The following is an 11,319-nucleotide window of genomic DNA, read 5'->3' on the forward strand; positions in this document are numbered from 1 at the left end:
TTTTGCATATTTATCGATTTATTTATTTATTTTCAGTAATCAAGTTCTATTTGACAAGGAGTATGGATTTTGCATATTTATCGATCTATTTATTTATTTTCAGTAATCAAGTTCTATTTGACAAAGAGTATGGATTTTGCATATTTATCGATTTATTTATTTATTTTCAGTAATCAAGTTCTATTTGACAAGGAGTATGGATTTTGCATATTTATCGATTTATTTATTTATTTTCAGTAATCAAGTTCTATTTGACAAGGAGTATGGATTTTGCATATTTATCGATTTATTTATTTATTTTCAGTAATCAAGTTCTATTTGACAAGGAGTATGGATTTTGCATATTTGTCTATGTATTTATTTTCAGTAATCAACCTCTCATTGACGAGGAGTATGGATTTTGCATATTTGTCTATTTATTTATTTTCAGTAATCAACCTCTCATTGACGAGGAGTATGGATTTTGCATGTTTATCTATTTATTTATTTTCAGTAATCAACCTCTCATTGACGAGGAGTATGGATTTTGCATATTTATCTATTTATTTATTTTCAGTAATCAACCTCTCATTGACGAGGAGTATGGATTTTGCATATTTATCTATTTATTTATTTTCAGTAATCAACCTCTCATTGACGAGGAGTATGGATTTTGCATATTTATCTATTTATTTATTTTCAGTAATCAACTTCTCATTGACGAGGAGTATGGATTTTGCATATTTATCTATTTATTTATTTTCAGTGATCAACCTCTCATTGACGAGGAGTATGGATTTTGCATATTTATCTATTTATTTATTTTCAGTAATCAACCTCTCATTGACGAGGAGTATGGATTTTGCATATTTATCTATTTATTTATTTTCAGTAATCAACCTCTCATTGACGAGGAGTATGGATTTTGCATGTTTATCTATTTTCAGTAATCAACCTCTCATTGACGAGGAGTATGGATTTTGCATATTTATCTATTTATTTATTTTCAGTAATCAACCTCTCATTGACGAGGAGTATGGATTTTGCATATTTATCTATTTATTTATTTTCAGTAATCAATGCTATTTGACGAGGAGTATGGATTTTGCATATTTGTCTGTGTATTTATTTTCAGTAATCAACCTCTCATTGACGAGGAGTATGGATTTTGCATGTTTATCTATTTTCAGTAATCAATGCTATTTGACGAGGAGTATGGATTTTGCATATTTATCTATTTATTTATTTTCAGTAATCAACCTCTCATTGACAAGGAGTATGGATTTTGCATATTTATCTATTTATTTATTTTCAGTAATCAACCTCTCATTGACAAGGAGTATGGATTTTGCATATTTATCTATTTATTTATTTTCAGTAATCAATGCTATTTGACGAGGAGTATGGACTTTGCATATTTATCTATTTATTTATTTTCAGTAATCAACCTCTCATTGACAAGGAGTATGGATTTTGCATATTTATCTATTTATTTATTTTCAGTAATCAATGCTATTTGACGAGGAGTATGGATTTTGCATATTTGTCTATGTATTTATTTTCAGTAATCAACCTCTCATTGACAAGGAGTATGGATTTTGCATATTTGTCTATTTATTTATTTTCAGTAATCAACCTCTCATTGACGAGGAGTATGGATTTTGCATATTTATCTATTTATTTATTTTCAGTAATCAACCTCTCATTGACGAGGAGTATGGATTTTGCATATTTGTCTATGTATTTATTTTCAGTAATCAACCTCTCATTGACGAGGAGTATGGATTTTGCATATTTGTCTATTTATTTATTTTCAGTAATCAACCTCTCATTGACGAGGAGTATGGATTTTGCATATTTGTCTATTTATTTATTTTCAGTAATCAACCTCTCATTGACGAGGAGTATGGATTTTGCATGTTTATCTATTTATTTATTTTCAGTAATCAACCTCTCATTGACGAGGAGTATGGATTTTGCATGTTTATCTATTTATTTATTTTCAGTAATCAACCTCTCATTGACGAGGAGTATGGATTTTGCATATTTATCTATTTATTTATTTTCAGTAATCAACCTCTCATTGACGAGGAGTATGGATTTTGCATATTTGTCTATTTATTTATTTTCAGTAATCAACCTCTCATTGACGAGTATGGATTTTGCATGTTTATCTATTTATTTATTTTCAGTAATCAACCTCTCATTGACGAGGAGTATGGATTTTGCATATTTATCTATTTATTTATTTTCAGTAATCAACCTCTCATTGACGAGGAGTATGGATTTTGCATATTTGTCTATTTATCTATTTTCAGTAATCAACCTCTCATTGACGAGGAGTATGGATTTTGCATGTTTATCTATTTATTTATTTTCAGTAATCAACCTCTCATTGACGAGGAGTATGGATTTTGCATGTTTATCTATTTATTTATTTTCAGTAATCAACCTCTCATTGACGAGGAGTATGGATTTTGCATGTTTATCTATTTATTTATTTTCAGTAATCAACCTCTCATTGACGAGGAGTATGGATTTTGCATATTTATCTATTTATTTATTTTCAGTAATCAACCTCTCATTGACGAGGAGTATGGATTTTGCATATTTATCTATTTATTTATTTTCAGTAATCAACCTCTCATTGACAAGGAGTATGTACGAGTAGATAAGTCACATGCAGGATAGGGACACTAATAGACGATGGATAAATGCATCAAGTATATGGGATTTGAATCTGGGTTCCCAGAACCATAGGCTGTCGGTCCAGATGGGAGTACAAAAGCAGGCAAACCCTGTTATGTCACGAGTCTAATTTAGCATCTTGAGAGTTTACACAGATGTTCTAAACAGTCAACGTTATTCCAAACAAAATCTGCCTTTGGCTTGCATATGATTTTATAAGGGCATTCGCCAATTTGGAGGCCAAACTAACACAAAATACAAAGCATCATCTGATTAAGATTTTCCTGCTGGATGACTCAAGAAGTCTGTGCTGCTTCCGATGTCCTCGGATGACACTTTTGAAGCCAGATAGTGCGAAGTGTTGATGTGTTTCTCATTAGTGTATAAATCACAGAGGAGCGAGAACATAATCAATGAGTAATTGTTTCCTTCAATTAAAATTGCATTTTGATCCCACTCTCCAATTCTCCTGGTTGGGAATTGATTAAATTTGCAAGTTGTGCAAATAAAGGTCAAACACTTGGAATATGTCTTCCAATCCTGACAAATCTCACTCTCTCTCTCCGAAAAGACCATATGGCAAACCCCTCTACCCACTCCCCCCTCACCCCCTATTCCCCATTTACTTTCTCAACAATTCTCTTGAGGAAGATTGGACATTCAAACTCCTGGATCTCACCATCAGCCATGATCTTTCCTGGGAAAACCACATTTCAAAGTTGGCCTCCAAAGCCAGTTGCCGACTGGGCATCCTCCATCATACAAAATCCTTCATTGGCATTGCTCAACTCCTATCCACCTGCATGGCCTTCATCCACAGCATGATGGAGTACTGCTCTCCCACTCTTGGCTGACTCCTCTGCCTCACTCCATGCTCAGCTTGACTGTGAAAAGCAAGGCCTTCGAGATTATTGGAATCTCTCACGATGAAGCTGAGTCAATGAGCTTATCACTTCACCATTGCAGACAGGTCACTTTGTCTTCCACCGACACCTTTCTGGTCTTACAGCCCCTGGTCTTTCCATGCTTTCTCCACTCCCACCCTCCTCCTCCCAGCTTTCTGTAATGCACACACGGTCCGCCATCTATCCCTTTCTAGTGAAACTACCTAAATCCAGGATCACTGCCCTCCTCCACTCATTCGTTCCTCTTTTTTCTTACCTGTGGGACCAACTTCAACATTCTCTTCAATCCTTCAATCTCACCCTTCCCTCCAGGTCTTCAAGACAGCTGTTCACCACCATCCCAGATCATCCCCAATCCAAAACCATAATCTTTTCTACCCTCGTTAACTCTCCCACTCATCGCAATCCCTCCTTCTCCATCCAAATTTCCAGTTTACCCTCCTCTGAGTTTCCTTCTGTATCCATCTTGTCCACCCTATGCATCCTGTCCTGTCCTCCATCCCTTTCCTTTTGCATCCTGGTATGTCCTGATCCATTCAGTGTACTAGCTCTTCCACGACACTCGACGATGCAGAAAAAAAGTCACAATGTAACGTTTTTTTAAGCTACTGTAGATACTGCAGAAGGCTTCTTTTAGAGTACAGTACAAAATGGTTGTCCGTTAAAGGCTTGTCTTAATTCTCAACAAGATACAGTAATGTATATCTCAGATGTGGCAAATCACATTTTTGACAAATGACAGATTATTTTTTTCATAAGTATCAGTGTTGACCTATTTACACTTTGTTCACACTTCAATCCTCTTTTAACTTTTTCCCCTAAATTCTCTTTCCTCCTTTGAGTTCCATTGAATAACCAGCTGCTGCTTCCTAATCCCCTCGTCCTTCCTCCTGAAACCATGAGAGCATCAAGGCCCACCATATCGGACTACCAGCCAGGTATACCATAGTGAAGATTGGTTTACAAGATTAGTTTAGCAGATTAAAAATAAGGAAGAAGATGAAAAACACATAAAATAACGTGTGTGTATGTGTATATATATATATATATTCACACTAGCTGGAAGCACCTGGCGTTGCCCAGGTCATTTTTGAATGAATTTACTACTATAATTCAGCTGTTACTCGCGGCCGTAGAACATTGACTACTATAATTCAGCTCAGCTTTTAATTGTGAAATGGGTCCAGCCCGGCCAATGCGGCCTCACCACCGAGCCTAAAACCTTCCCGGTGCCCGTCCCGACATTTTTTGTATTAGAGGTTTCCTCCTATCTTTCACCGTTCAGGAGATTAGCTTGCGCAAACAAACAAAAACTTTCTTTTATAATATAGAGAGAAAAGATATATAAATATAAATATATATATAAATATAAATATATATATATATATGCATACACATAAAACTGTACACTTTACTTCTTGGGGTACAAAAAGGGAGGTTAGGGTACAAAAAGTATATTAACTAGAGAGGTCATAATGCGGTTTGCACACAGCAAATTTGATTGGATGAGATTATTTAAAATGCCATAATATTTTCTTCCAAGTACTGCTAAACAGAAGGTTTTTCGAAGTGCCAAAATACAGTTTGTGTTCTACAGTGTTCAAATAAATAATTAAATTTATATAAAATAAAGATTTTCAAGATTGTATTTAAAAAATCAGAAGTTTACCGTCGTTGATGCAGCGTTTTTTACACCACCTCATTTAACACGCACATTAGTTATTCGTGCTTGTTTGTGTTCTTTATGACTTCCTTAAAAACAGTCGGTTTCCTGTTTGCAATGATTTTCAATTTCGTTTGACTGTCAGACAGGCAGACAGAGTAAAAAATGATCGCACTCCTCGCTGTGCATGTGCGTTCTGGACTAATTCAGAGACAAAGTACTGCTAAACTACATGTTCGCTCATTTTTCGAATCATGTTCGAGTTCAAGTTCAAAATTTTACATTCAATTGAAATTAAGTTTTTCCTCGATTGTAAACTGACGTTTGAGAACAAACAGACAACAAAGTGAACCAATTGCTTAACCCTGCTTTTTGCTTTGCACACGTGTGGCAGATAAGCTCCAGGGAATTTGAACCCAAGTTTGTATCGCAGCATCATCGCACAAGCTCAGGGACTACTACCAACCAGGCCTCACCAGCAGCATTAACATATATTCAGATATATTGATATATTCTTCAGAAAACATCAAAATCTCATTACCTTCGCCACCAAAGGGGGATGGAGATTATGTTTTCACCCATCTGTTTGTTACTTGCCGGAAAAGATTCCGGCAAGTATGTTGATCGGTTGGTTTGTCTGTCTGTGCGCAGCACTACGTCTACACCGTTGCACCTAGAATCGCCAAACTTTACACATATTTGTCTTGCCCTGGAATAGACTGTGCCCAATTTTTAACTCTCTCGGCCCAAGGCCTCCATTATGACATCATAATTTGATAATTCGACAAGTACAAAACTTCATCCAATCAAGATGCAATTTCTTGAGACATGACGGCATAACTGGTGGAGAAAAAAAATGATGACAATCGGTCACGTGGTTCAGCCGCCATCTTGGAAAAACCGAAAAACTTTGCACCTCTATATCTCCGAAAATGCTGAATAGAAAAAATTGACATGGCTCATTGTAAAGAACTCTCCATGGGGAATAAAATATGTTAATGATGTCATAGGTCACGTGGTTCGGCCGCCATCTTCGAAAAACCGAAAAACTTTGCACCTCCATATCTCGAAAAGCACTGAATAGAAAAATTGAGACATGGCTCATTGTAAAGAACTCTCCATAGGGAATAAAATATGTTAATGATGTCATAGGTGCCTCCATTATGACGTCATAATTCGACAAGTACAAAACTTCATCGATCAAGAGGAAATTTCTTGAGCATCAAGGAATAAATTAGTTCAGAAAACAAATGACGCCATCGGTCACGTGGTTCGGCCGCCATATTTCTCCAAAATGGCCGATAAAAAAGTACATTCCGGCAAGTCCCTGACCCTGACCGATTTTTCATTTGTTTGTTTGTCCATGTGTGAACAAAATTTCTCAAAACGTTGTGGACGGATTCGGATGGAACGTGGTGGACCTGTTTGGTGTCTCACAAGGATGAATCTATTCGATTTTGGTGAAGATCTGATTATGGATTCAGATGAGAATTGTTTAATTTTTCTAAGTGATCTTCACCATTGAGAGATGGGGCTAAAACGATACATAGCAGGTTATCTCAAAAAGTTATGGATGGATTTGGACGAAACTTGTTGGACAGGTTGTGTGTATGACAAGGAAGAATCGATTCGATTTTGGTGAACATCTGGATCCGGATCCAGCTAGTAGAATATTTTAAGTGATTCACCATTGAGTTATGTGGCCAACCAGGTGGAGGTATGATCTCTACTGAGCGCTGTTCTAGTTCGCAAATGTTTCTCAATTTAAATGTCGAATGACAAAAAACTAAAATGCAAACAATGAATCGATGAACAATTATTGTTACAATGACGTCAATATTGATGCTCAAGCGGTGCCATCCAACGCTGTTGATTGAAGGAATGACTCCAAATGGTCTTTCCCATATTATTTAGTTTGGCCAAAGCATTTTATCTGCCCATAAATGCTTTAATATTTTGTAAGATAAGTCTTGTAAAACAGCAAACTTGAGTAACCACAGCCTGGAAATTTCAGATACAGCTTCGAGCAATTCGTCCATCATAACAAATGCATCGCACGACTTGCTTGGATTTTGGGATCGATTTGCCTGTGCCCAGTGGCTGCAATATTTTCATGAAATATCTTCAATTGAATTTTGCAGTTAATCGAGACCGCCCTTGCAATATCAGTTTCGTAAGCTCTTCGAAGCGAGGTCGGTTCCTCCAGAGCAGTCTTCGCTCGGGTTACTCGCTCATCCGACGCAGGATGTTTTCGTGTTGCCTCCATTTATTTCAAACTCCATTTTGTGTCCTGTGCCCTGTAAAGTACTGACCTCAATTTGGCAAATCTATCTATAATTCCAGTAATCTGTGTGTGTGTGTTTGTCTGTGTGTATGTCTGTGTGTCTGTGACCGCTGTTTCTCGACAACCACAGGTCCGATATACTTGAAACTTGCCAGGTATATTGCTGGGGACCTGAGGATGTGCCTTTTCAAGGTTTCATATTAATCGGAGAAGTAGTTACCGAGCTATGTCCAAAAAACGATTCAACCAATCAGAGAGCAGCGAGCTATCACGTGTGCCGAACGTGCCGAACAGACTCTGCCTCGGACGGCACATTTGAGAGCGTATTCATTTATTTCACGTTGGCAAACTATGTTGGCGTTAAACTATGTTTTAAAACTAATTAAAACTAATTTGCGATTCATCGTAACTGCGATATGCGACCTTCCGGACAGTCAAATGAGGACGTCACTTCCGGACTTACGGATAGTCATAGTGACGACGTACTGATGCTGAACGTGGCGAGCAGACGCTGTAAGGTACGATCGATTGTAGTACACGTTTATAATAACTCTGCCGATACAGGCCCGATTAACTGCAGCGCCATCCGAGCTGCGGCGTCGGGACGATACATTCATTGTACGGTCACATCACGCACTTACGGGCACGCCCATGGGCCCATGGGCACGCCCATGCATGCATGGGCGAAGACTTTTTTTTTTTTTTTTTTTTTGGCAAGGAACGGGCACCCACGTACGGGCACGTCCTAGGCGAATGAACCAAACCATTTCATGTAAATAGAGGGGGGGGATATAATTTTAGATATATATATAGTACGGGCATGCCCTAGTATATAGTAATATGGAAAAACCTACTATGAAAAGGAAATTCGTTCTTTGCAAACTTTAATCAATTGCCATCAACGATGAGTAATTCCTCATTAAATGTAAGGTATATTGTAACATTCGCCATTACGATGGGTGACGTAGAGATGAGGATGGTCGGGTCTCGTCTGTTCAAATCTTGCTAAACATAGCAATGTTAAGGATTTGGATTCTAAGATACTGTAAAACAAACCGTTTATTTTTCATACAAAATTGCAAAAAAAAAAATTTTTTTAAAGATTGAAGTACTTTCATTATTTATTTTTATACTAGCAAAGGTACCTGGTGTTGACGGGTAATGCAGGGTCGCTTCGGGACGGCAATTTGGAGAGGGGAGGAGGAGGAGGACAAGGAAGTGGTTGGTGTAGGGGATGGGGGGGGGGGGGGGGAGGGGAAGGGAAAGGGAGGGAAAGGGAATGGAGGGGAAAGGGTGGGAAGGGGTAAAGGGAGGGGAGGGGACTACGGTTATAGTTTAACTGGTCAATCCACATATATCAACAACACCTAATTCCTGTTCATCAATGTGTATAATTCTTTAATTTGAGCTTATCATTTGTTGTATGTTTTTATTTTTTTGTATACATAGTCGAGGCTCATGGAAGAGCTCATAATAGTACACTGAACAGACTAGGACACAACAGGACAAAAGTAACAGTTGAGAGAGGGGGGAAACACCAACAACAAAGTTGAAAGACAGAGGGAGTCTTGCACAAACAGTGGGTGTGGGGAGGAATTCGGAGGGAGAAGGCAGGAGAAGATGCATCAGGTGGAATGGGGGGCAAGAGAAGATGCTTGGGGCAGAATGGGGGACAAGAGAGGATGTGTAAAGCAGAATGGGGGGCAGAAGAGGAAGCATGGATTGGAATGGGGGCCAGAGAGGAAGCATGGGCCGTGAAATGGGGGGCAGGAGAGGAAGCATGGGTTGTGGAATGGGGGGCAGAAGAGGACGCATGGGGTGGAATAGGAGGCAAGAGAGGAAACATGGGGCATGGAATGGGGGGCAGGAGAGTGAACATGGGGCATGGAATGGGGGGCAGGAGAGGAAACATGGGGCACGGAATGGGGGACAGGAGAGGAAACATGGGGCGGAATGGGGGGCAGGATAGGAAGCTGGGGGGCACGGAATTGGGGGCAGGATAGGAAGCTGGGGGGCAAGACATTTTGGTTGTCTGGTTTTAGATAAAAGTGCTGTACTCATCTCCAAGCCACACGTGCTCGCCATACAACATGTTGACCAGTATGTGGCCACCTTTAAACAATCACCATTTGTAAATGTATCAGATAATTAACAATTACTTTAGATCAGACAATATAAACAAGTATATAAAAAAGTTCAACAGGAGTGTCACTGTCAGTGTGAAGAAAACATTGTGCAGTTTAATAGTGTTTCAAACGTTGAAGCATAAATACGTCTCAACAATATCACAACTGATGTTTGTTTGTTTTCCAGTGAGAGAGATGACGGACACAGCTACATCTCTTGCAGATACTCTCCCTTTAAACGGCAACAACCACAACAACCATCCATCACTTTGTTCTCATAACCATAATGAACATTGTCCTGATAGTTCTTATGGTCTCCACAAACCCTGCTCCACAAGAACCCCCCAAACGAACTCCATCTATAATAACAACAACAACCGCACGTCTATAACCACACACATGCCCTCTTTACATCTCAGCTGTAGGCCCGACTTGGAGCCTGGGGAGCTGGATTGCTGGGAGTTTTGGGAACCTGGAGGTGGAGGAGGAGGGGGATCAGGAGGAAGAGGAGAAGAAGAAGTGGAGGAAGAAGAAGAAGACCTGAGACGATGGCAAACTGGAGAAGGTCCACTAGTGAGCCAAGAAAGATGGACATCTGGAGAAAATGATGAGTTACGAAGCCAACAGACATGCAGAGCTGAAAGGGATGATGATTTAAAGAGCTGTGGAATATGGGGAACTGGAGATGTGGAACCAAGGGATCTTGAAAAGCATGGAGTTGAGGAGCTGCAAATCCTACTTACGTCAGCCCGTATGCCTAGGCCACAGGCCTCACCAAGTAAGATGCACGGTCAGTATGGTGATGCAGACAGAATACCACACATGCTCGTCCAACCTGGCGTTTCGACAACAGCAACAACGATGATGAAAAATGGCAGCAGCTGCCTCGTGAGGTTGCGACCACGTGGCCGGGTGGCTGGATTTACTGGAGACACCCAGGGTCCAGGGTTTGGACCACATGATGAAGCACCCCAGCTGGTTACGAGCTTGTAGGATGAGGATGGCATTGTGAGGAGCTGAAAAGTCATCTCACGAAGGCATACTGAATCATACAGGAAGTCCTCACATTGCAGACTTTTTATCATCATCATCATCATGATTATAGTTACAATAATTTTGCACTGGTTAAGTTTTAAGCGTGTGCCATGTCTGTCTCTGCCTCTCCCCCCCCCCATCCCTATAACGCCCTAATCCCCTTTGAATTTCCCAATATCCTAAACTTCTATCAGATTTCACCCCCACTGCCCCCTCTCCCCCCCACCCCAAACTCCCTCTAGTTGAAGTTGTACATAAAAATCTTTTTTGCGCCAAATTCCAGTGGTTTTGGCCACTCTATACTACCTATTGCTCGCAACCTTGCACAGAACATGCGCCGGGAATTTACTGAAAATAAAAAACAAATAAAAATTGAATACGTATGCAAAACTTCATGCAAAATTTACCAATTTTCCCTTCCCTACACACATTGCCTCGATCGCGATTATTACACAACTCCCAAGATGCATTTGGGGCGATATACTTATTATGTAGGCCTACACATGCATCTGGAGAAAGGTGCAGAAGGATAAATTGAGGAATTGAAAATTTTGAGAGCAGAAATAAGTGGAGATGAAAAGGAGGATGTGTGAGACGGAAGGAAGAAAAAGAGAGCAGGAAAAGGAAGTTGAAAGAGGT

General features: G+C 39.4%; 1 protein-coding gene across 4 annotated transcripts in view; it reads left to right on the forward strand.

Moving 5' to 3' along the window:
* The window catches only part of LOC137421644 (adhesion G protein-coupled receptor L2), a 568,677-nt gene extending 557,620 nt beyond the window's left edge, over nucleotides 1–11,057 (forward strand). For 3 of the 4 annotated variants that reach the window (XM_068107903.2, XM_068107911.2, XM_068107894.2), the window contains 2 exons: nucleotides 4,415–4,510; nucleotides 9,833–11,057. In XM_068107903.2, coding sequence (XP_067964004.2) covers nucleotides 4,415–4,510; nucleotides 9,833–10,638 — 902 coding nt within the window. In that variant the 3' untranslated portion in view covers nucleotides 10,639–11,057. The remainder of the gene's footprint in view (nucleotides 1–4,414; nucleotides 4,511–9,832) is intronic. The other variant, XR_010983380.2, reaches the window with a different exon arrangement.
* Nucleotides 11,058–11,319: the final 262 nt, after the last annotated feature.

This window comes from Myxine glutinosa, chromosome 1, assembly GCF_964187855.1.
Source record: "Myxine glutinosa chromosome 1, kmMyxGlut1.1, whole genome shotgun sequence".
Classification (NCBI taxonomy): Eukaryota; Metazoa; Chordata; class Myxini; order Myxiniformes; family Myxinidae; genus Myxine; species Myxine glutinosa.